General features: G+C 43.5%; 2 protein-coding genes across 3 annotated transcripts in view; both read right to left on the bottom strand.

Annotated features, from left to right (window-relative positions):
• usta (uronyl 2-sulfotransferase a) overlaps nucleotides 1-1764 on the bottom strand; it is a 50456-nt gene extending 48692 nt beyond the window's left edge. Inside the window, exon 1 of the mRNA XM_079180210.1 lies at nucleotides 1296-1764. Coding sequence (XP_079036336.1) covers nucleotides 1296-1527 — 232 coding nt within the window. The 5' untranslated portion in view covers nucleotides 1528-1764. The remainder of the gene's footprint in view (nucleotides 1-1295) is intronic.
• A 2206-nt stretch (nucleotides 1765-3970) lies between these two features.
• Nucleotides 3971-26691, bottom strand: part of sash1a (SAM and SH3 domain containing 1a) — a gene marked incomplete at its 5' end in the record, with an annotated part of 146889 nt that continues 124168 nt past the window's right edge. The window contains 12 exons of one of the 2 annotated variants that reach the window (XM_079180924.1): nucleotides 3971-6818; nucleotides 7089-7220; nucleotides 9173-10275; nucleotides 12946-13074; nucleotides 13426-13576; nucleotides 15361-15570; nucleotides 15744-15913; nucleotides 16745-16868; nucleotides 18229-18372; nucleotides 18592-18666; nucleotides 20695-21671; nucleotides 22150-22285. In XM_079180924.1, coding sequence (XP_079037050.1) covers nucleotides 6558-6818; nucleotides 7089-7220; nucleotides 9173-10275; nucleotides 12946-13074; nucleotides 13426-13576; nucleotides 15361-15570; nucleotides 15744-15913; nucleotides 16745-16868; nucleotides 18229-18372; nucleotides 18592-18666; nucleotides 20695-21671; nucleotides 22150-22285 — 3612 coding nt within the window. In that variant the 3' untranslated portion in view covers nucleotides 3971-6557. The remainder of the gene's footprint in view (nucleotides 6819-7088; nucleotides 7221-9172; nucleotides 10276-12945; nucleotides 13075-13425; nucleotides 13577-15360; nucleotides 15571-15743; nucleotides 15914-16744; nucleotides 16869-18228; nucleotides 18373-18591; nucleotides 18667-20694; nucleotides 21672-22149; nucleotides 22286-26691) is intronic. The other variant, XM_079180925.1, reaches the window with a different exon arrangement.

Here is a 26691-nt window from a genome sequence, read left to right as displayed (position 1 = left end):
TATGTATGTCTAGTACAGGAAACATATCTGACCCACGGGATTAGTGGCTTGTGACTTGGTGAGTGACTCTCATTCTGTTCCAGATGTTTATCACCTCATAAAGGCCTCAAGCCCTCTGTGAGAAATAGGTAGGAACACAACCTCCTTTCATCACACAAACACACACAGCTGCAGTGATATACATGTTGATAAGGAATCACCTCTGTGGAGAGTATCAGCTGGTTGTAAGTCAGTAGAGCAACTATAAACACACAAGCACAAACTTCCGTTTTTGACTCTTGATAGAGCTTCTCCCCATGACAGACACACAAGCAGAAGGAGCCTCTGGTGCGGCTCTTTTTGTCAAAGGGATTGTAAAGCACTTTCTTCAAGTTGTCACTATATCATGACATACTGACAGTGACTTAGCAGTGCCAAGTCATGTCTAAACGAAAACAGATTTGTAAACGTGGTTCCCCTCAGGACGAATTATTTGAAATTGGAAACATATCTCGTCATATGAAAACAGTTGGCAACCTCTATCTTAGAACAAACAACACCACATGCCCTTCGCTTGATCAATTATAAAAAGACGAGCCAAAGTCACGGCACTCTTGGCTGTCTCAAAACACCAGCAAATATCTCGTGGCTGGATACACTATCACTCTTGTTCCACCGGTGCCAGTCGTGCGTAATGAGCGCCGTGTGGCTGGAGCGCGTCAGCTGGCTGTACAAGAAGAGGTGTCAGTCATCACCCAGGTACAGTATGCATCTTTTACAGTTGCTGAGTTATTTCATGTTACAAAAATAGATCGCAATCTCGCCCCGACAAGTCCATACTGATATTCAAAAGGTGCAAAGGAGAACGCATTCCTTAGGTTTTGGTCTGAATGAATTGAACTTGGGGAGAGGGGGGGGGGGGGGCACCTTCTAATATCGGAGGAATATAATATAGTTGGGCACATTCAAATGTCAGTTTCCACGCTCCAAGTAAACTACATCAGTCTGCAGTAACTTCACAAAGAGCCACTTTGGGGGTTTGAATATGATGAGAGGACATGCAAGACAACTGCTCTGAGGTGAATGGGGTCGAAGAGGAGACGCCGTGACCTCCGGTGGATTTCATGAAAGAGACTTTTGCCCAGCGGTGAATGAGAGGTGCGAGCCTCAATAATTCTCCTTCTAATGTTGGATAAACTTTCCGTTACATGCCTAATCAAAGCAGGGCTTCTAAACGGGCAGTGCAACTTCTGTTCAAAGGAATTTCTTTGATGATGACGCGCTTCAGCCAGCAGAGGAAAACAAAAAGTTCTTACCGAGATACTGTCGGATGTCCAGCAGAATTTTAGGGGGTCCTCCGTTCAGCTGGTAAAAAAGGGAGCCGAAACAGAAGAGGAACAGCGTAGCCATGCAGAAACCATAACCTCGCAAGGAAAATCGCAACGGTATGGCAGAGAGGAAGCTGTACTTTCTGTTGTTTCGCTCTCTAACGTGGTTGGGAGTCTGGTTGTTGCTGTGAAGGGGACTGCTGCTGAAATTCTTCATCATCTCCTCCTCACAAAGCGCCGTGGAAAGTCACCCATCCGCATGTGGAAAGTGAAACTTGTCGCTTTGAGACCATTTGAGGCGGACGCCCAGTTATTTTGGAGACGCGCAGGCACCCAGCTCTCCTCCACTGCCGCAGCCACGGGGTTGTTTTTTTTTTTTTTTTTGCGCACAACGTTTCGCTCTCGCTCGGCCCCTCTCGTTTGCGCTCGTTGGATGAGTGTTCCTTCCTTCCGTCCTTCCAGCCGAGTTAAGGGTCCATCCTTCTGCTCGGAGTCTTTTGGGTGTCAGATTACTGAACGTGGAAAGAGGGAAAACTTCCACCTCATGCATGATTTGGTTTGGATTGCAGTGCAGTGCATAAAACAGCGTCACCCAGTGTTCGGGGAGAGAGGGGGCCGCACAAGCGGTCGCTAAGCTTTCAATGGAACGAGTTTGATTCGTAGCAGCCAAAGCAGAGACCTGACTGTGGAAAGAAATTTACAATTTTAATTTCAGTAGGTATGAGAGAGTAGTGGCCTTATCCAGTACAAAAGCTTTGATAATAAAGGCATAGAACTTTATTCATAATTTTTTTTAGATTGCATATGAAATTGAAATGCCATCAGACAAAACCCTCATCCTTAATAGACACATCAGAGAGACTTAAGACAGGTGTAAAGCGGTTATTAATCGTAAAATGTCTATGTTATCAAGGGTGAAGATGTTTGAGGTGTGTTGAAAAGAAGCTGGTGAGATGCTGCTCACTTCATGTGCAGGAGTGTGTGTTTTAAACTTTCTCTTTCCCTTGAGGCCAGCTGTAAGGACTTTACACTGAGCCATATATCTTTCCACAGCAGAGCCAAAACCCACCATTAGACTACACCTGCACTTTGGAGGCGACAACAGTGATTCAGCGCACTAACTGCCTCCACAAGAGGCTCATGTACTTTCACTGGTGACCGTTGCAGGTGTCGAGGGAGCAACAGCGGCTGTAGGAAACAATTTGGCTTGAGAGACAAAAGGTAATAAAGAAGCGCACAATCGTTTTGTTGATGGTCCGCTGGCTTGTCTTTTCCACAGGTAAATGAATTGTGAATTGGGCATTACTCTATTTTGAAAGCTAGGCACAATAAGTGTGAATGCATTATGGGTTTATAGCCCAATCTCTCCTGCGGCACAGCAGTTTATTACACTGAACAACAGTATGGATGTCTGTAAGGTCACTGCTGTAACTCAGGTGTAGTCTAATCAGAACAACCGGCTATGGGATTTCAACCAAATCATTTCTGGTGGTGTGTTACTTTTTCTTTGGTATGTGGAAGAAGTTAATGGAGAAAACACACACACACAAACTCCCAACGTCTAAAATGTAATAAGCCCAGATGTGACATACAGCTTTTAGCTGCTTAATCAGCACCTTGATTCAACAGAAGTTTGTAAAATTGAACAGACATTAGGTTTACAGCATCTACCCACCTGTGATTACTCAAGGTTCTGCGTACAGTACTAAAGTCATATTGGTGTAAAAAACATTATTGCAAAATAAAAGGAGACATTTTGGCAAGTGAATTGCACATTTCAACAAAGCCAACCGTGCTTAAGAATAAGAGGCCACTTAATTGAGTTCACCCCACCATAATAAGAATCAATACGATTCTGGGCAAGGGGAATAACACGAGGAGCTGCAAACTCAGCTGTCAAACACTAGTCCACTTTACAAGTCAGACTTCACAAACTTTCATAGAAACTGCTTCAATGACTTCCGAACTCCCTGGATGACAAGTGACAAGAGAATTTCACAAGGATCTATAAAAGTATGATTACAGTTTACTGGGGAGGAATATTTGGTATCATGTTGCATTTCCTCTGACTATATTCATCCACCGTCATGATGAAGTATATGCTTATGATCCACTTATATAAAGGAAAGATCAAAACTGATTCTTGGATTCATTGAAGGAATAAAAATGAAAAAAAAGTCGTGAACTGGCAGCTAACTGCTCATTACAGCTGTGTGAAGGACAATTATTGCATCGGGACTCCTTTCCTAAAAAGGCACAAGCCAAGCCAGATACACAAAACTGGTTTTGTTGTTATTCTTCCTGAAGGAAATGCTTCTTCTGTTGTGTCATGTTCCACTCATAAGAATGCCAAACACCTGCTCAGATGGAAGTTAGGCAATGTTTTTGAACTCCAACCTAACTTTTTGACAGTGAAGTAAGTACAGGAGTTGTTATTTAGATATACTGCAGTGAGCGCATCCCGATGAGGCCTGGTGTTGTTATTCCTTTGCATTCCTGTAGCCCATCCACACATTTCCATTTTTTATTAAAAAAATGTTATTAACAACAGGCCAATGTCACAGTTAACCACATTGATGAAAACAGCCACTAGGGCATAACCACGCTCTTCCATTACATTGTGTGTGTGTGCAGTGAGAATCAGAAGATCAGTGTATGGCAAGAAACAGTTTTTATTATATTTCAGAATGACAAATAGTTATGGACATTACTTTTGTTGTTTCAATACACAAGCAGATCTGTATGGACAATCATTAGGTAGATGAAAACCAAATAAAATAATTTGTACACATATTTTACAATACAGACTGTAGTTCCTCACTGGCTAAAGCAATATGCATTATGCAGGAAGGTATTGCTATTCATATAGTACAGCTAATTACAATTGATATGAAAAAAGCAAAAATAAGTTATTTAAATATCAATTACATATACAGAATGTGCAACTTCTGCTAAGCATTTCATATATGTAATTAATCATTTTTTTTTTTATAAGACTGCAAAAACAAACTGGAAGTGAGTAACTGGAACAGTTTAACCCGTGAATGGTTATCAAACTTGGCATTGGGAACTCAATACTATAATAAAATACCAGCAAAACCCACTGAAACCCTTTACAATACCTGACAACAAATGTCCATTGATGGACCTGTGAACAAAGTGTAGCCAATTCCGCCCCAAAACAGCTAGATTTACCCTCTAAAGTGCATTTACAGTGTCAGTATTTCTGTCTTTACAAAACATCTTCTTGGGTCTTTTACTCGTTTGATAATGACCCCCACCATCGCTTTCTCCGAGCACCACTTTTGATTGAAGAGAGAAAAGGCATAAAACATCTACATATCAATGTGCCCACTGCAAAAAAAAAAGAAAAGAAAAAACATCCTCTAATTTTAGCAATAACACTTGGGGTCAAATTTTTAAATATGAACACCATGGAATACGTCTTTAGTTCAGTTCTGACTAGATAGAACTTTACTGTTAGAAATAAGAGGGGGGGGGGGGGGAATACAAATGTTGGCTTCATTTCATGCAGAGTGAATGAAAGAGCAATGAGTTTCTGGCTGTTTGCGGTTCCGTTTTTAGCCCAACGCTTTTGTAACAGGCTGACCCGACGCAGTGTTTCCCTGATTTACTATTTAGTGTCATTGTGTAAGCCGACCTTCAAGGTCAGCTTTTCACCTGATACACCTGTTCTTACCATCTATCCTCAGTGTGTTTGAGAAAACTCCAATTAAGAACTTTAGATCGGCATCGTTTATATAGCTACAGTATAATGTTTAAAAAGTCCCAAACAGCTTATTATTCAGCTATAAATCTAATTCCTCAAACCAACTGTAACCAAAGTGTAGACAGTCCTATCCATTCCAGATATGACAGGCCAGATGTCAGCTGTCTTTGGAACATGTCTATTGTCTCCTCCCTCCCTTGTCCCACAACCCTCTGCATGGAAAATGTACACTGAATGTTTTTTAACGGGGATGTTAAACACAGGACGACGTCTGTGGCGTGCCTGTGGTTTCATCATCCGAGCTTTCACAAGTATAGACACCACAGTCCATCAGTCATGTTTTGTGGTCCACATCCATGAGTACGGTTGAAATAAGCTGGCTGAGTGTTTGTGTACTCATTTCAAATCTCAAATATTTCTCACACACACACACACATTCAGAACAAAAAGGCTTGCACCTTTAGCACAGTCCAGCCCATAATATACACGCGTTTGATTTGATTAAGCTATTCTTTCGTAATGGTAAGGCAACTTAAAATGTGCTTGGATACACTGGGAATGTATTGTTTCTGTGAAAGCTGATTGTTATTACTTGAGTGAAACAGAGCTTTCTGTAAGACGTATGTTTATATCGGCGCAGGGTGCGCATCCAAGATATGCAGTGAAATAGGACATACAGTATAATATGAAATATAAAGGTGTGATGTCAGCTGGTTCAGCTTAGAAATGACTGAGAGCTGGCCTCCAAATAAGGCAGCGACATTCAAAAGGCAAACACATTTTTACATATAAATCATTTTAAAATGAAGATATGCATAATGCTATAATACAGAAACATTATACAAAACAAGCCATCTAAAAACCACTAATTATCCATAGTTCGGTGTATGTATTAAGTTGATTAAAAAGTCCAGGTATTAAGTGGATTCTGTCATCGTCGTTATTACACCTATTAGTGGGAATGAAACGCTTAATGAGGAGTAAATCACTTTGGCCGAGCTACTTCCTTGAAAGATCCTCGGATAATGTTGCCTTGCCACAAAAAGATGAAAATTAAGCACTTATGAAATATGCAGGAAGTAAACCGTCCTTTCTGTATTTAAAAATCATCCATCCTACAAAAGAGTGTGCTATCGTCCTTCAAGGCAGATCCAGATCCAAGTCTTTATTTTAAGACTTTGGGGGCGTCTTCAGAATGGAAGCCATCCCAGTGAGTCTACAGTCTTTTTTCGAAGAAGGCATCTGATATCTTGTCTTGGCTGTTAGGAAAAACTCCTCAATGCCGTAAACATTTGAGAAAAGAGAGAGAGCGATAAAGAGAGAAAATCAGAGAGCAGGGAGGCTCACTTGAAGTCTTTTGACACATGCGAGACAGGAAGTACTGTAGTGCTGTGGTCACTCGTGTGGTCGTCGACTCCTGTGGCCAATTAGTCTTTGGCCGCCTACTGACCTTGTTTAAAATGAGATGGTGCTGACCAGTGAGTTGATACCTGTTATTTTATACGATTCCACCAACACGGTTAGGACTGCGCCGCTCTGTGCGCGCCGACCAATCGCGCCTCACTGACCAGCCGGCGAGCGTGTCTCTCGTCCCGCACCCCCGCGTCACACACGCCACTCTCTGTTAACAAGGCCACGCGACTCAGCGTGTCGACTCCTGCCGCCGCCAGAGACGCGGCGTACATTGGCAGGCCGATGGAGGTGAGCCAATCGGAGACTGTGTTGATGTTACCCGAGGGCAGAGGCTTCCGGCACATCTCTGTCAAACCTCCAGAAGGAATCTGGAGTGACAAAATGGGGCGAAAAGGCATTAGTTACAGTGGCTACGATGAAGATGTCACATTACGGGATATATATATATTTATTTTTTCGCAGAATCATATAAAGTTATCTGGTAGAGACAGACTTAATTACAAGTACAGGGAAATTACTGTCTCACAACTGGCCTTTCCAGGACAGCCTAACTAAGCGTTTATCTGCTCTAGAATTGCCCAAAAAAAACCAGCTCCATTGATATGGAGTAGTCAGGAAAATCAGTGCTGTTGCCTTACAGCCATGCGGTGTTGTTTACGCAGCTCTTTGACTCGGAGCTGGTCCATGGTGGAGACCACGTCCTTGACAGGCTGCTCCAAGTCTTCAGAGTAACGCTGCACAAGCGGCTGGGGGATGCCACACCGGCCATGCTGGAGGAGAAGAGGTGAGAGACGTTAGATGCAACTATACTGTAAGAGAAATACATTTCAACCACATGAATAAACAAGTCTATGTTTTCAACATGAAGTGGGCTGACATACAGGATCATTTTGACTTATTACAGTCATTATGAAATCTGGTTGTTCATGAATGAATGAATGAATGAAGCAGGCTAATGGCGTCAAATTACTTCTCTAAGAACATCTCCCGGCAAGGTAATGAGCAGAATTCTAAAAAGGAGTCAGAGAAATATGAAACAACACATAGATTAAGACACTATACTTCTATTCCGGTCCATTCCGGCAGTAACTATGTGAGGGATAAACGGAGAGCTCTGCTGAACTTTTTAAACACGTTTTCTTGTTCTTTCCCTCTCTTTGTGTAGACACCTGGACTGATGGCAGGTTTCCAGCAAGGCCTGGTTTTGGTTGGCCAAACTGGACCGGAGGTCTTTTGGGGATCAAAGGGAGGGTGGAGGGAGGAGCTGATCTCTTTGGAGAGACGGATGGAGAGCAGGTCATAGACGGGGCCCGAATGCCTTTATGTTACCAACAATAAACACGTTTCAAGAACGTAGTAATTTGATTTTCTCTCGTCATGCCTAGGGATGGATATTGTTCTTAATAACATCCGTGCCAATATGATATCTGAGATTTGGTATCTTTACCACCATGGCGCTTTTTTGATAGTTTCATTTTAGGAATATAAACGTGATTTTCTAACTCATAAGTCTGCCGATTCTTTTTTTAATTTATACCAGCAAATACCTTATAAAGTAGTGGATACAAGTTTTAAACCATGCTACTTTTGATACTTGACTGTTTTAGATGCTCAACTCTACGGACACATTTAAGTTGGTAAATTGGTGCAAGTTAGTACATTTAACTTTGTACTCAGAAAGTACTGATATTTGATACCAAGTAGCCACATTTTTTTTTATCATATTTACTATTTTTTTAAATACTTGCAGGTATTCAGTTTTAAAACGTTTCCAACATTTTCAACCTGTAGGACCTCTGATACCAACGACTGCATGTATGTGCGGAATCACACCCTACATGTTACATCAGCAGCGTGCCTCTCATGTTCCTGCCAACCCACTTCTGACTAATAGGAACTAATCAGAGCTGTGCTGTGGTCTAACGCATTATTTCTCACCTCATCTCTTGATGCCTCTCAGTGCTCGTTGTTTTCCTGCCCGTGTCGGGGGGCTCCACCATGTTAAAAGGGGCCCAGTCTGGGGTCTGGCAAGTAGCAGAGGGTTTTATAAACCCGTCTGCCTTCAGCAAGATTGAGCCCATAAACTTAACAGTCTGAACCGCATCATAGTGAGACCGAGTCCAAAGTCTTTCCCTCAGCTCCAGGAAGCTTAATTATACTATTGTGAATACACACTCAACCTCACTCACAAATGCATACAAAAAAAGGCTTCTGCACACAAAACCCCCCACAAACTTTAGACTCTATTAGTCTCTATTTTTAAACTAAATGAGTTCCAAAGCAAATCGGTGGTGTTGTTTGACTTAGTCATTCCAAGCTGCAGTCAAATTATGACTGAGTTAAGCAAGGCATGTTACGATGCTGAACTAAAAAGGGCCCGACGCCAGACAAGTATAGCCCAGAGATGTTTTGGAGCCCCATTTCCACATAACCATAGAATTATGACTTATTCCGATTTTGTTATGTATTGGCTATGACGGGGTTTTTCATAGAAATCCTCACCTCATCTCTATTCCTTAGTGTGTGTATGTTTATTTCAATGATCAGCACAGAAACGTATGAGGGATGCTGGCAAAATGACATTCCAGTCTTCCTGTCTGAGGTGCATCTGTGTGCTAATTGATCTGCAACACGACCTAAAGTCAAGCCAAATATCATCTGTGATCTAAATTATGATGGGATTCTTCTTATCTCCTGTTTAGATTAATGATACTTTACTAACCTTGTCAGAATAGGGCTCCTCCGTAAGATCGATGCCCTCAGCCTCGAGCCGTTGTTCCAGGAGGGTTAGCAGGTCAGGACTCATCTTGGTATGGGAAACCTTCCTTGCAACAGCCACCTTGCCCCCTCGATCAGAGAACCACGGAGGCTGCACTGCTGGTGGAGTGCCTGACTCCTCACCCATGGATGAGGCGGATGAGGTGGATGACGTGGCACAGGGGCTGGCGGGGGTGCTCGGGGTCTTGGCGGGGGTGCTCGGGGTCTTGGCGGGGGTGCTCGGGGTCTTGGCGGGGGTGCTCGGGGTCTTGGCGGGCAGAGCTGGGGCACCGTAGCTGGGGCTGCGAATTACAGGGCTACTGGGATGAGAACGGGTGAGGGAGTGGGTAGGAGAGGCAACAGGTGATGGAGTGAAAGGCAGGGATAGAGGGGAGTGACGCAGGCCGTTGGCTAGTCTTTCCTTTGACTTCTTAGCAGGAACGGGAGGAGGGACTGGAGGCTTTTTGGAGTGAGTCCGGATGACCCTCTCCCCACTTGCATTAGAATCAGGGGGACTTGAAGAAGGACTGGAGAGGAGCTCTGCAGGGTTGGAGGACTGGGTGGTGTGAGAAGAGGGGTGGAGAGGCAGCTGGGAGGGCACGGGTGGTCTGTTGGCCCTTCCTTTTGGGCTTACTGTTGGAGTCCCATTCTGAGCTGGGGAACCATGATCCCTAAAGACCTTGGTGGGACTACTGTTGCCTGATTTGGGTCCTTCCTTGGTGAGTTTAAGCTCCACACCTAGATCCTTCCGCTCGAAGTTCTGCTCCCAGTGCAGATCTCCCAGAGAGTGGGAGCGCTTCCAGGGTCCAGTGGGCTGTGGGGGTCCATCCAGGTCCTCACAGCTGCGACTGGCTGGGATGGGAGACCGTCTTTGGGCTCTGCGCAGACCTAGTAGGTTGAAGCCCTTCAGGGAGGGTTTGATGAAGAAGCTCTTTGGGAACTTTGTGCGCTGGTTCTTGCTGTTCTGCTGCAGAGCCTCTGTTGAAAGGGTCATGGGCAGTGTGGGGTAGTCGGGAGACTGGAGGCCTGCTGAAGAACGACTGGAACGGGAAGCCTTTCTGCTCTTACCTGCAAAATGAAGACATTTATCCTCTTTTAGCAATAACATGAAGACAAATTCCCATTTGTTTCCCCCTCATTTGTGAAACCGCTAACAGGGAACATGTCATTTCTTAGCTTGTTACAACCTTCAAAAATCAGATCCATATAAACCTTAAAAAAAAAAAATCAGATCCATATTAATAAACTGCATATGACTCAGCATTACTGTATGTTGCTGCCTTGTGTCCAGACTATTTTCCTGTATTTATGGTGGTGATCATGTATGTTTACAGCACTGGAAAACATGTTAACATGAGTGAAGTCATATGGAAAAACTACTCATAAGCATCATATATCCTTATTGTTTAAGGCTTATCTGTAAACCACAGTCAAAAGCAGATAAATGATTATAAAGAAGGGGTTGAGTGCCAATGGGATAAGATTAAGCTTTATGAATTATGACAGAACTGGCTGATTTGTTGTTGGCATAAGCAGGAATCCCAAAATAAAGATATCTGGACGGGTAATTCAGAAACTTTGGAACAAAAGCAACTTACCATCTATCCTCTGGCTTACAGAGCTAAATGGATGGATGAAATGGATGGGTGCCACGTAGTGTGGCTTGCCAAAGAGTTTAAACGGTGGGGTGACAGAAAGCTGTTCAGTAGATGGAATGTTGTAAAATATCTTTATGATTCCCAGAAATGTCTACCCAAGTTGTCAGCACTTTACGTTACAGCTTGGTAATAACATGGTCAGGTAATAGTTATGTAATAAACAGGTAACAATTAAGTAACAATAATGTAGTAATAGCTTGGTATTAACAATGGGTGGATCTGGGTAATATTAGACTGAAAGTTAAGTAACAAGTTCTGTTTCGTTGATGCATTCAAGGATTGTATAGCAACATCGTCATTGTCTACTATGATGTGTTTTATATGCTGAAATATAATAACAGTATGTAGACTATAAAAAAGTATTCAACCAAACTGATCAAAAATATTTATAAAATTAATCAATTGTTCATATTAAAATAAGAGTAATAGTAAATTGATTTAACATAAATGTAGAAATGATGAGTGAAAGTTTGATAGATTGCAGAATTTGATGATGAGGAAGAATTACTACATCTAGTTACAGGGAAACTGATCAGAGACATGTATGTTAAAGGAAGGTAATTTAATTAAAAGAGCATACATTCAGGGTTCTACAGTGACTTTTTATTCCCCAAAAGGAGAAAGTTTGAAAGAGTTTACTTGAATTTAAATCAAACGTTTTCCTTTGCCAATTCTCTAGACTTATAAATATTCAGAAAAATCCATTAATATACATTACTATTTTAATGTTTGATGAGTTTTTACAGAAAGGAGAACTGTGGAACCCTGAACCTGCAAGAAGAAATGCACAATGTTCACTAAATGTTATGCAGCTGGTTTGCGAACAGCGTTTAGTGGCATGGAAGGAGAAACGGACAGAAAAAAGGCGAAACATAAAAAAAAACAAGCAAGCAGCACCAGAGTCCTTTTTTTTAAAGAAGTGGCTTTTATTCCACAACCTAAATCTCTATTGTGGCAGATTGTTACTGTTGAAACCTGAATGACACACACACACACACACTCACACGAAAGAGAAAGCCAGTAGTTACACTGGAACCTAACAGATAAAGAGAGAAGACGGGGTTTGAAAAAGCTGTAAGAGTTATGGAGCTGTTAAAAAGCATGTACTGTGTGGAATAAAGAAAGCACACACACTCGTATGCAGGAGAATAGAGCCATTTCAAAAATAAACCTAAATCTCACATATTACACTTCAATAAACTTCTATAATCAGAACTCTCTTACAATCTATGCACTGCTATTTAAAAAATATTTTCATCCACATCTTTTTTCTTTTTAGGCACATCTTATATGGTTGTTTGTGCGATATAGTCACTGAAAACAAGTAAAGTGACACATTGAAATGGTATGAGGACAAGAGATTGAAATGGCAGCTGTGATCTGTTACCTGACTAGTGCATTTTTTTTTTCAAACCTTATCAGCCTAAAGAATCACCACTGCAAAAAAAAAAAGAAAGAAATAAAACATTTATTGACATGCTACTCTAAAAGCTATTTTCCTATATTAAAAAAACACTTAACAGAAATACTCTTTGAGCCCATAATCATCCTCCCGGTATTCTTTCACCAGCCTCGCATCCACAGGCCGCAGAGCTGGAAATCTGAGTCCATGACTGGGCAGTGAGTTTGTTCTCATCACAACAGTTCTGTGCAAAAGGGAGGATCTCTCCCTCTGTCCTCCCAGCATTGTGGCGTGGACTAGGCTTAGTGGTCTTGGACCTGGCTCCCTCTCAGTAACAATTGGACTTTGGCACTGATGACACATAACGCCTACAAGATGGAAAGAGTGGTGAAGAAAGTGGCGTGAAAGGATAGTTCAAGTTTATAGAGTATGAGGTGATAAGCGGGATCAGTCTCTAGAGTACTAGACGGGAAAAAGGTGAGGTTTGAGAGGAAGATATGGCAGCAAAAAGGAGCTTTTTGATTGGAGGGCGCTGGTCCAGAGGAGTGAGATGGGCGAGGTGTTGCAGAAGTGGCAAGGGATAGAGCAGAGGCGCAGGACCACAGAGGGAAAAGGCGAAGGAGGACTAGATCTTAGCCTTGGATCTTGGCGGTCTAGACTAAGCAAAGCTATCATTACCATTCTCCAGGTTCTCATTGCTCTCGTAGCACCCAGAGTCTCGCGGGGAGTCTCCCACCAGGCCCCGACCTTCAGACAGCAGCTTCTCCTGGGAGCCCGACAGGCCGCCACGCTCTGGATCACTGCTGCCTGAAAATACAAAGAGACACAGGAAAAAAAAGCAACATTATGAAATACGGGGAGTACTTTAGTACTTCGGAATGACAACTCCAGGTATGTAGAGCTGCATGCTTTGAGTTGGCAACTTGTTTAATTAAGTACACATGATACACAGAATGCACAGGGACACATTCATGGGTTCTTGCAAATGTTTTTTAGAAATAACCACCAACACTAGGATGTTAATTCCAGGTCGTCAACCCTCATAGAAATACAGATGATGCATCTTTAACAGCCAAGGAGTTTTCAGTGAGTTAGAACTATCACACGAGTGTGTTCTCACACATCTAGACAAAATGTTTCGGTGTTTTTACTACTTACTGTCGTACTCCTGTAGCAGCTCTACAGCAGTGAGCAGCACGGCTCTGTGCTGAGGATCTTTGATGTTCAGCTCATCCAGGTCCTCCTCTTCCAACAACTTAAACGTGTCCAGGTCCTCGTAGCCGTTGAACAGGAAAGTGGGCATGTGCTCCTGCATGACAAGAACATCGCGTCTGAGTTTAAAGTTTCTTTTGAGGAGCTTAGAAAGAGACTGAGGAAAAAAATTCACTTTGGATCCAAGTCACAAAAACTTAAATACATAAAATACAAACACGTAGGTGGGGTAAGGCAAAAAAAACAAACAAGGAGTAGGCTACATACTCGTTTGTCATCTGCTCATAATTTCCCATCCATGCTGTGTATTTTAAAATCACCGGTGAGCCAAATCTAAACTGCTATTTAGATGGCATGTAATCACTTAAAGCCGTAGCTAATTTAGTTATGACTACATCGCCTATCGACACTCATTAATATGGCACAAACTTTGTCCTGTCGACAGACATGTAAAAGTGAGTTGTAGTAACATTAGCGAGTGTGCCAAACCAATCAAGTAACAGCGCGGAGTTCGTGGCCACAATACCGAGCTGTTCAAGCTGTGATCAAACTGCCAGGACTTGAAAGGGAAACCCGCCAACGTAATGTGGTAACACGAGCCAAAAGGTGGAGACAATTACATCAAAGTGTTCCTCAACCACAGAAGACAAAGTTTTACACACTAACACAAACAAAATCAAAGCCAGTTCACCCAAACCACCATGTTATCTGGGAGGGCGCAGCAACTGCCTCCACTTTGAATATTGCTGGGCTTCATGTTTGTGTGACACGCGCACTTTGTTGGACAAATGCATAGACTGCGTGTCACCAGCGAGACCATCAATTACAATGGTGGAGTCCACATAGAGAACTCTGTGTCCCTGTTCTATTTCTGCTGGATGATGCTGGGCTAAACAAAGGACCACCAACTAACAAACACAGGCAGCCGGGTCCTCTCCCTCACGGCATCTTTTTGTCTCGTTGGCCTGTCGAAAAACTTAAACATGTTCCAATTTCAAAGATGTCTTTGGCAGATAAACCAAACGTTACAGGGTTGTGGAGAGTCGCACTTTATGGCACTGCTGACGCGTGTTCCAAATGTCGACTTGCCAGTTTAACCAAATGTTACTTATCATCTCCAAAAGTACACATCAACAATATTCTTACTCTTTTCATCTACAGCGGCACAATCATAACTCATCATCAGCACAAATCGAGGAAAAGTGTCGTTAAAATACCTGGCACACTGACCGCAAACTGGAAACTCTAAAATGTTGTGCAAGTGTTTAGTCTAAGTCGCCCACTCCAGGAATCTGGCGGTGACTAATAAGGGGACACGAGTTCCCTGATGCACTTGTAACACCCAGACTCACAGCTCATGAAGCCTGTGCTTTAACATTAATAATGCTCTCTGGATCTTGGCCGTTACGGCTGGCCAAAGATAAAAAAACACACACAACCCACAAAAGTCTCTTTCTCTATTTGGGGAAGTGAGGCCTGCTGGCTGCCTGAGTGGGAGGAGATGATATCAAGCTCACAGCTCTGTGTAGGTTTTGATGAGAGATGAGAGTTGTTTGTTGGGGCGTGGCCGTGAGAATGTGGGTGTTAATGTTTATGCATCAGTGTCAGATCAAACATCCCGAGCTGTGCAGCCTGCAATTGCCGACACTATATTTATCTCTGCGCGTCTGCAAATGTGATTTAAAGATATTTGGCTCAAACAATATTTGAATTCACTTCTTAAGATTGGTTTTCTCATATTTAGATGCCAGATGGGTGTAATTTCCCCAGGTTGAGCAATTCACTGCAAAGTTTAGATAATAAACAAAATCAGTGAAGGTAAATCTACTAAACTTTACTGCCACTGAAAACTGCTGCGGTGTGAGATATTCAATGCCGTACTTTGAGGTTGATGCGCTCCAGCAGGTCCTCCACTGATGTGGGTTTGGGTGGTCGGCCCTTCCTCCTCCTCCTCACGGGCCTCTTGGGCTTCTCCTCTTCCTCGCTCAGCACGTCCACATAGATAAACTTGAAGGTGCCCACTTTGTTGTTCAGCAGGCCCATCCACGTTCCCATGGGAGGCTTACTGATGATGTCAATCACGTCGCCGCGCTGGAAAATCACAATGACAAGAAATCAGAAAGAATGACTCAACTTTGGCATTTACATTTGACTGTTGATTGTTCAGACTAGCTTGGAAATATTGAACAGAAAATAAAAAAAGAGTGACAGCCACAGCTCTCCATTCATGCATTCTGGTCTGTGCAGTCACTTCCATGTTGTACCTTTAGTTTGAGGGAGTCCGAGTCGTAGGGGCTGGGGGTGAAGTCTGTATGGACTCTGGCTCGGCCACAGAACGGCCCCCTGTAAGGCGGCTCTTCGTCATCGCCATCCTCTGACTTCACGCTTTCTCGGTTACTGGCTGACGAGTCAGTGGTGCTCACTGTCTGACCACCTTGACACAAACGCACACAGATTTATATAAGCTTTTACAATGACTGGTCACTGTATAATAAGATGCATGTATCAAGGAGCTTTACATTTTAAGTTGTAGGTAAACTATTCAGACTATATTGATTTTATCTTGTCAGCCTCTTATTTTTGTGTCTGCGGTGAGAGGAAAACTTTAGCTCTTAAACACTTGTATTACAGCTCCTGAGAGACTTTTTGTATTTGCTGCACATTTATTTCTGTATCTGAGAGAAAGCTGCTGAAACCATGTCAGCATGTGGGAATCTGAGAGGGAGGACATCCCACCTAATCATTACCACATGTTTGCCTGCGTGTTTTGTGTGCATGTTCTACGGCTTCTAAAGTCTTTAATTCACTCCGAGCTTTAGACGATGGAGGGTATTTTATCCAACAAACACGTGACGGAAACAACAGGATGAAGAGATCAGAAGTTGTAATTAGATAAGATGACCGGAGAGGTCACTTAAAAACGAGAGATGAGATCACAAAACATGAGGCAGCTGGTGGGACTGGGTGTGATCTAGAGAGAGAACTGCTCTGCAGGGCTGTCACTCCACAAAAATTATGATTGGTATAAATGTGGTGCCAGAAGGTTAAATAATCTGTATGCTTTTGAAATATATAGTACAGCAGCAAGCAGCACGTTACGGGCACCATCTTGTGTTAAACATTGTTCAAAACAGGCGGATTTCTTTTTCTTTTTTTCCAAGATGTCCAAAATAAACAGACAGCTACTGCATGCTACCCAGCTTCCGTTTAAAAACAGTCTTAAAAAGCAGGCATTCCTTTTCTAAAACATTGCTTCTCGTCTTACTCATTGAACTCTGTCCGCTGAGTGAACTACGCAGACTTTCCACCGAGCCGCCGGCCTTAAGCTTCGGCTTCTCCAGAGAGTCGGTGTCGGGCTGAGGGGAGCCAGGGGCTCCGTCCGGACTGGACTGGAAGACAGAAACGGATAGAGATGGGGTTGTGAAACGGCACGGCGAGAAAATACAAAGGAAATGTTGTGCAATTAAAGAATGTGAGATGTAAAAGTGTGGTTCAACATAATAAAAGATGGAGATCATGAGTGAAGAGGGTTGGAAAAGGTCTTTTTCCATTGAAAAACAGGTGTACATGAACGTGATTGTGCATTTTTGTGTTTTTGGTTAGTAATCACAAACTGTTCAAGATCTGTTAAAGTTTTTGTTATTTGTCTGATATTTCCTGAAAAAGACAGCACATCTTAAGTGAACTGCCATGATTCACAGCCCAGTGGTTTACACATAAACTAGATCCCTTACCGTCTAATACCCTGAATGAACAATGTATTTTAACAGGAATTGCATCAAATCAAATAATGATACCATTTAACTGGAATTTTAAAGTGGTATTTTATTTGCATTGCATTATTTTGCATACGTTTGTAAGAACTGAATCAAAACACTTGAGGAAAAATCATTAATAATAAAGCAACGCCATAGAGCAACATGATACATTGACATATACCATACTGCGTTATATGTATTGCAGTTACCCACTAGGTGGCACTATGGTCTATAAATTGAGCACGGCTGAGACGTCGACACATGGCAATTAATTTGTCTTTGCTCTTTTCAAACCAATGGCTCAATGACTCATGCCCGGATATGTAGGTCAAAGTGTTGGGACCACCCTGACTGACAGATGTTCGACTGTGCATTAATGACATATTCTGCAGGGCGACATCAAACTGGGGGAGCTGGACAGGCCGCTAATAAAGCCACAGGATGCCCAGAAAAATTAGGCCAGTGCAGAAGAGACGGCCATTATACTCTCTCACACTTCCAAGTCTCCATTTCCTCAGAGCTCGCCGTGGGGAGACGTGCATCACTCCATGAGCTCAGCATGAAGCACACACTCCACCCTACAAACTGAGCCCAGGGAGAGCACAGCAGAGAGAAATCTAAAAGTGCGTGCGTCTTTTAGTGCGGCATGTTTATTCGGTAACCAACACAAATATTCCCACCCACTCATAGCCTGTGGACAGTACATGTGGTTTACACTGCAAAACATCCTCTAAATATATAAATTGCAGAAGCTTTTATTTCTTTACAGCTGCACTTGACTCACTGTGAAGGATTAAAAGCATTTTGTGTTGATTTGTGGGGCCGTTTATGCGTTAGCTGCTCCATTTCAAATAGAGGTACGGTTTGACTGGGTTTATACATACCTCATTTGCCCTAAAAACAAAGGAAACCTACCAATGTTCAATGCCATCTGACAGTTCTACAAATAAAGCATTGGAAAATTGCATCCGTGTGTGTGTTGGTGTCTAACCTGCTCAGATAAGGAGCTGCTGTATTTCTTCGACATGCGTTTCCTCATCGTCTCCTTGACCGACTTCACCTTCTTGCCCAGTGAGATCCGAGACGTGGTGGGAGATTTGACCACTTCTCTGTATATAGCCTCCTGTTCTTTACTCTGTGATTAGAGCAAGGAAAGGCAAAACGAAAAAAGGATGGACAGAAGGAGGAGGGAGATGACAGAGAGAGAGAGACACACGAGAAAGATGGGGATTAATCAGGGATCACAAAAACAAAAAAGGAGAAAAGAGGAGCGAAAATGTGATTTAGTGTGACAGGAGAGTTCATGTTGCCCTCCTGACAGCCTCTTTGAATTTCACAATCTGCCAGCACTTACATTGGCCTCCGAGCCCACGTTGACCACATGGAGCGAGCGGTTGGTCAGGTCAAAGCCCCCAAAGCTGCACGTTCTCTGTAGGGGAGCCAAAACACAATCAAATGAGTCACATGGAGAAGGTCACGTTACAGGAACTCCCCATATCCACACCCGCTGTGGGGTCAACTCACAATGATTCATGCTTGACACAACACAGACAGCACTTTGATTCATGTACATGGGTAATATGGCTTGCATATATGTGGGGGCATGATGTCATATGGGACCTGTGGACAGCCAACAGACATGATGTAACACAAACTGTTATACGAGCTCCTCTGTAAAATTGCGAGTTACAGCACGGTCCAAGGCAAATGAGCTGTTATGTTGACCGTGGAGCGCAACGCTGCCGGCGCCAACAAGTTGCTCATATTGCTCTGAAGCTTGAATCCCGGGAGGAAAATACTGGAGAAAATCAAACCTTTCTTGATGTGGCCAAGCTAAAATATAGAACTGCACTTTTACAAGTGAATTTATATTCATTGCATTTCAGCCTGATGCAAAACATTGTGTGGTTAATTATGAGAATGTAAAAACAGGGCTTAGTATGCAAACATGCACAACATGTAGGTTGCTTAGAGCCGGGGATATGTTATTCTCATCAGAAACATCTTTAGGGAGAGTAAATTGTTTCTGCTGAGAGGACAGGGTGATATGGAGACTGGTTTTCTTGACTTTAGGGGTTAACAGCAAGATAAGGGGTAGACACAAAGGGGAACTATGACATGAAAGGAAAAAAAAGATATTCAGGATCTTATCAGTGTGCTGGCTTTGACTTTTTGAATCCTCCCTAAGCTCTGCAGTAAGTCACACACAAACATGTAGACAGAGACAAGCACATAACGCATCTGCCAAAAAAACCCTCGGTTCAAGTGGGGCACTCGATGGCATTTCTCCGTTGCTTCAAAAGCCATTACTTCTAAACTGCTCAACTAAACTCCCACAAAACGCTGGACGAAGATCCTCCACGTGAGAGGGCAGTGCATGTTCAGAAAATGGTTTGTTTATTAGATGTCCACAGCTGCAGTCCACATCACAACTTCCCAGGAAAAGCACAGTTTGGAGCACAAACATGTTTGAAGAGACGTCCAAAAAGAACTCTGAATGTGATGGCGATGTTCGATGGAATGGACATGCACCCAGAAAAAAAAAAGTCTCAAAGATAATTATAGGAAACCAATAAAACTAAAGAAAAAAAAAGAAAAAATACATCTGCAACCATAGAGGCACGGGCCAAAAAAGAACACGAAAAGCAACAACAGAAAAAAAGTGGATTTTTTGGAGAGTTTTTGGATGACGACTTCCGGTGATTTCACTAGAACACGACAGGATTCAGGCACCCTCAAAGCTGCAGGATAACTCCACTATATTACCAGCTAGAGTATGTGTTATGTGTTAACGCAGGTTGTTGTAAACTTGCATTTTACATTCACTGTGGTATGAGATAGTATTAGTATATGCATATGAGCTGTTTTTCTGTTTTTGTTGCTATACTATAAAGACCATTCAGCCACTGAAGTTAGCTTAATACGGCCATTTATTGAATACGTCCCTGAGGCTTCGTGCTGTGCAGTTCTAAAAAGCAGCTTCAAGATTGTCCAACATCTCTTTTGCCCGTGTGTGGATGTGCCAGTGTTCTTTCAGGGATGTGACATTTATAAAAAAAAAAGCACTGATAAAACCCTCTGCTGTAACTTAACCTTTCAAGTGGGCCATTGCACAATCCATAACCATTTCATATTCTGCTGAAATAATAAAAAAAAAAAGTTCAAAGCCAAAAGGCATTCACTTAAAAAGGTCATAGGAGATGACATTCCTCTAAGGGCAGTTAAGTCTGTGATAAATATACCAGCCACTGGGCTTTTTCTAAACATGAGCACAGCTGCAATGCTTTTATGTGGATTTCTTACTCAGGCAATAATTAGCGGATACGTTGACCTGGCATGTGTCTTGTGTGTGTTTGCTGTATCTTCCCCCTTTGACCTCTGAGCGATTCTGCAACTTTGAAGCACCGATTCCTGCTTACACGAGGCGGCCGATTTAAACCTCATGGTCTGAACTCACAGACTTCTGCTGGATGCGCAACAGCACACGCTTGGTGCAGCGGTCCACACTGGCCGCCCACTTCCTGTCCGCCTCGCGGTCCTCCTCCAATAGACAACGGCGCTCAGCGCGACTGAGGGTAACCGGGCGGACCAGCTGGGCCCAGTTGAGGTGACCGTACAGGCTCCGCTCTACCACATAGGTGATGTTCAGCTCACTGACTGCCGTTCGACCTCGCAGCCTGCGAGAGGGGAACACCCAGCCCCCTCCCCCACTTCCAAAACCTTTTGATTTGGCTACATCACAGCGGGCAGGGGAGGAGGGGGTGACAGACAGAGGGGAGATGGGGGTCTTGGAGTTGCGCGAGCGTTGGTACAGTAGGTGTTTGGTGGAGTAAGCGTAGTTGGGATCAGGTTTCCGGTGCGTCCAGCTGCCATGGTGGCGATTGGCAGGTTGGGGTTTGGGGCTGACTTGTGGACCGTCATCCAGGGAGATCAGGAGGCGGGACTGGGCATGGGGTTTGGGACGGGGTTTAGTGAGGCCATAGTAGGCGTAGAGAGCCTCGTTGTTACTTACCCCATGGGAGATGGAGCTCAGGGCCTTCCGCATCTCGCCGTCGGTTGTGGAGCGCGACAGCTTTCCTTCGTCGTCCAATCCACAGCCATCCAGCTCTGAGAAGGAAGAGCCACTACCTCCCACGACAGAATTGGAGCCGCCCAGGCCCCCAGAGCTAACTGGGGTTCTCTTGGGGGGGCGGATGAGGCCGTGGGTACTGGAAGATTTATTGAAGGTTTTTACCAGCTTGTGTCCGGACCAGGTGTCCAGGCTGCTGGAGGATGGGGAGTTGGTCAGACTGTCCGTGTCTCCATCCAGAGAGAGTTGATCCTGGGTGAGGGAAGGCAGGGAGATCTCCTGGGGCAGAGGGGGCCTCTTCAGGACCCCTGTATACAGAGCTGTGTTGTCCTCACAGGTGGGAGGTGCCCCCAGATTCAAAAGATCTAGAGAAGAAGACAGAAACCCCAGATAGTTGGTTACTCAAGAGGATTTAGACATCAGATTCTGAGTAGTGCCATGACCCATCTGTGGTTTTCCAAACCACAGCTAGCCAGTAACAATTTCAAAACACATTCTTAAAGTCTGAGTATTGGGTAAAACCCATGACAGACGAAGATGTAATACTTTGGCTTACAAAAATAATCATTAATTTCCAAAACCCTTAGTTGTAAACACATTTGACTATAACTGAACTTAATTTTAGTAAGAACAACAAGCTAAATGTAGTGCTCAAAACAGATTTTTTTTTTAACATACAATTTACACAAGCAATGTGTGCCTCAAACAGAGACCTTAATGTGACCTGGAAAATACAACATGTGAAAAATAATTGGCTGATAAAAAACATGTTGACATAGTTAAACTATGTTGAACTGTGGGATAATCAAAAGGAAGCTATTTTCAGACAAAGCCTTTACGAACCTCCAGAGCCATGTTTCTTGCCCTCCTCCACCTTGATGAGTTTTTTCCTGACCCGGCGTGTGGAGTTAACCAGCTTGTGAAGCCGTTTGAACTTCACAGAGTCCTCCGATTGCTCATCGTCTGACTGTTCACGAGACTGGTGGGAGAGAGAGAAAGAGGGAGGGATGCTATGATAAAAAGGGACATATAGTCAAGGCAGGAGGTTCTTCTTCAGCGTAACATTTCACAATGGAAGTGAAACAGAAATGTACGGGTTTTGTTTCAAACGCATTTGGTATAAAAAGCAGTGAGACAACAAAACAAACGTTGGCAAATATATTTTGGAGGTTTTGAAGATGCAGTTATAATGCGAAAAGATGGGAGCATTGTTTAGGGTGGAGTCAAAGTTAGTGAGGTGAGACATGGAGGGTTGGAGGGATGGTGGCGCACATCATCATGTGAAGTTCATATTAATAGTAAACACAGAAAAAAATGCACTGAAATAATGAACCAGACGACACAGTGATGTAAAGAAAAAAATGGTAAACCTGAATGGCAAAATAAAGTTTGACAATAAACGGTTTAATTGGTGTTAGGTTGCCGCTCCACTGACGGCCGCTGCATTTAAACTCTCTGCACAGTGTAGTGGAGATGAAAAGAGGCTGAATAATGAAGTCATAAACAGTTTCATCACCCACACAAACACCCCCCCCAAACACACACACACACACACAAACACACGTTTCCCAAGCTGTACGTATGCATATGCGTGTGCGTAGTCTCACAAAAGGCCGCTATGTGACGAGGCCGATGAGCCGAGCTGTGGACTAAAGATTGTCTGGCAGGAACTGCCACCATTAAGCTCAAACAACTTAATTTGTTTCTATTTGCCGCTAGTTTCCACAGCAACACCAGCTCTCTTGTCACACGCTGGCAGTTCCACACTCTGGGTTGACTGCATTGCTTGCAAAAGGGACGAACATGCATGCTTCATATACACAAAAACGAGACGGAGCAGGCCTGCAGGGCTCAACTCCCCGTCTAATAAAACGCAGTCTTCTCCTGCAGCTCTGAAGTCAACAAGGAAGAAACCGCTTTTTCGCTGTTTTTGACCACAGGCCTGGCTCAGAGGCTGCTGACATACAGTAGGAATGATGTTAGTGTGGCTTGGTTGGAGCAAACAGATCTGACATTGACCACAAATCCTTGACGGCACCAAACCACCTCAGCAACATCATGATATTTTCATTCCTGGAGGCATGAGAGTGTTACAAAATCGTACACATTGTTGCCAAGTTGGGAAAAGGGAACAACACATTAATCGATGCGGCATCTCGCAAGTCCATTCAAACCAAACCTACCTCCCTTTCCTCCACTTCGCCTCGAGGGTGCGTGAACAACTTTTAGGCCTTTTGTCATATTTTGAGCAGAACTAGGGTATAGCCATTTATTTGGCCTCTTGACAAAACTGCAGAAATAAGCTCTGAAGATCCTTAACTCCACTGGCTCAGTACTCCCTGAAAAACCCTCAACCACACAATTCTGGCTACAGCGGGGACTCCTTCAACTTTCCATTTGCTCTGGACAATGCTTGAGTGTATTAGCTTTAGAGAATGTAATGTAATAAGTCTGCACCAGCGGTGGTAGAAAGACACCAACGGTTGGATTGGTTTCTCTTAATAACTATTATTGAGAAGTGTTGCACATGAGGTCACTTTGTTTGTTATATGTGGGGATAACTACGTGCAGGACTACTGCCTTAGTAATGTCATAGTTAACCCACATGAGTTGTTCTTCACCTTATGTGTAAGAGGGAGAACAGGACTAGGAGACGATAAAGAGGCGACAATGATATAAAAGACCTAACCCAGTCCTGAGGAAAACCATCCATGCAAATGACCACATTAGCAGGGGAAAAGATACAAACACACACACACACACACACACACTGAGAGAGAGGAAGCCAAACATCGGAGGCCATGAATCAAGCAGGGTTGAAAGGCGGCCAATGAAAACAAGGTCAAAGCAACAATTCCCCCGCCACAATTGCCATTTCACTTCACAAATTACTTTGAGGATCGTTCCCATAACTTCGGAGCTGCAGTTTAACTTCGAAAACTACAAACCAACATCCTCACGGTGCACACCAAAATCCTTCTGTCCTCCTGCACCACAAAAACAGAACAGGACAATCGTTAAAAAAAGGAACAAGCCAAGTGTCCCATAAAACTTACCGCCTCATTAAAAGCAGCGATGTACCGCTTTCATGTGTTAGCATCCAACAGGTTAGCAAGAGTGGCTCCAACAAATCCATGATGCGCCAACCACATTCTCACGCATGCACAATCCAAAACAACATCAGTGCCCGTGTGCAGATGCTGGCCGACACAGACACAGCCTGTTAGTGAATTCAGCTCTGAGGAATGAGGGACTGTTGGGAAGTGCCGTGCCGCACAGCGAGCAGAGAAAAGGCGTGTTGTGCATGGAGAACAATCCCAGCATTTGAGCCCCTCTGACCCTGCCTTGGCCCCCACATCGATAATGGCCAGCCCTGGAATGTGGGCTCCGATCGCCGGAGGAAGACCGACCGGGGGAAAGACAGCATCAAAGGAAGGCACAGAGCAGCCAAAGATTGTATGTTGCAAACATGTCAGCTACAAGCGTGAGCTGTACATTAACATGTCTGTATGCGCACACAGACTATTTTAAATTGGGGATGATCTAATTCCATTCTTTGGGGGGGAAGAGGGGGCATTGTGTGACACCAATAGAGGTCCCAGCAGAGCAGCAATATTTCCTGAAGTGGCCAATTTTGGAACTCGGGGCAAAGGGGAACACAGAACTCCCCCTTTTTCGGGGCCCGGGGGTAAGAGAAAAGTCTTTATCGTCTGTATTTTTTCTCTCCCTTGTCTCCTCTCAGCCTCCAGCTCTTGTATTTATTCACAGCCTTCAGAGCCGAGTTGTGTGTTCCTCTAACAATACCCCTTCAGTAACTCTTCCATCCTCTCCCCTGTCCGTGAAATCCCCCAATCGATCAATCTTCTTCCCACAGGAAGTGAGCGTCTGGCAGCAGAGGGGTACACGTGAGGGTTGACAGGCCGAGAAGACAACCAGCAAACTCGTGCACAATTCACGTACAGACATCAAACAGCCAGACAGAACTTGAGCTGAGGTTATGTATGGCATGATTGACCTATTTTTCACATGGAAGGAAATCATCAATCATCACACAGAAGAAGACATTATTAAGGAACCCTGGCGACGAAACTATTTTGCATGATTCCTTATTCATGGATTTACTGATTCAGTTACAGTAAGTAATAGACACGTAGATCGGATTTTATCGAGTTTATGAATGCAAACCATGAAATTACTGTGGCGGCTATGAATGTGCTATCAATGTGTAGCACATCTCTCTTTGAAGCATATTCATCCAGTTAAAAGAAATTGTTGATTTTGGGAAAGCAACTTTACCCAGGATCCATAGCAAAGTCTGTGTGAAGGCTGTAGGGTTGCCCTTCCATTTACTTTAACAGTAAGAACATGAAATGCACATGCATGTAGCTGCATAAAGGGATTGTAATGTAAATGCAAGAGACCGGTTTAAGAAAACATCAGTGCTGTTTTGTCAGGAATTCCAGAGTACTTGGAATTTCTTTGTTTGGATAAACTCATTTCCAGTAAAGACAAGTGGGTCAGTGTGTGAGACTGTGTGACTGCATGCTATTCCCATATGATGGCATAGAGTACAGAACTAATGAAAAGCCGCCGTGACCACTGTGAATCTAAATCAGAGCTCATCTTTATCTGAAGAAAGAAACGTATCAACATATGTCAACAGACAACGGAGAGAACTGATCGATTTTTAACAGATCCAACATAACCGGACCGTCTGAGCTCCAGCTCCGCTACACAAAGAATACTCAAACCTTTGGAGGCTTTCTCTCCACAGATCACAGCTGACAAAAATCACAGCTAACAAGAGCCGACGCCGCTATGGACTCCCCACAATTACAACTGATTGATGGAGACAGACCTGGCCTAAATTTCCAAAAAGACAATTTCCTTGGCACTACAGCGGCCAATTTTGACTTTGTTGAGGACATATTTGAAATTCTCATGACAGGATTAAGATATAATATGAATAGAAATATGAAAGAGAGGAATCTCAACATATTGCAGATATCTTATTGTGACTGCCAATTCATGAGCGCAGCCTCAGAAAACCGAGTTAAGCGATGGGCCAAGACTCGCACAGGTAACTCCCATAGTGCAACTCCCATAGTGTTAAGACGCACATGACATGGTGGAGAGAATATATGTGCAAAGGCGGATTTGCAGTCTGGCCAAAAAACATGAAAAGCAGAGAGAGAGAGAGAAGGGGAGATAAAGGGAGAGGACGGCAAGATAAAAGTTGAGTAAAGGTGGTTTATATGCAATGGCATATATAACTGTCCAGAATAAAAAAATATTGAAAAGGGAAAATCTAGAGGCAGATTGTTTTAAATTTCTATACATCAAGCTCGGAAAACTAGTTGATTTACAGTCTTCCGAATCTGAATA

Source organism: Pholis gunnellus (genome assembly GCF_910591455.1).
Source record: "Pholis gunnellus genome assembly, chromosome: 19".
Classification (NCBI taxonomy): Eukaryota; Metazoa; Chordata; class Actinopteri; order Perciformes; family Pholidae; genus Pholis; species Pholis gunnellus.
This window is presented reverse-complemented; position numbering and strand designations above follow the sequence as displayed.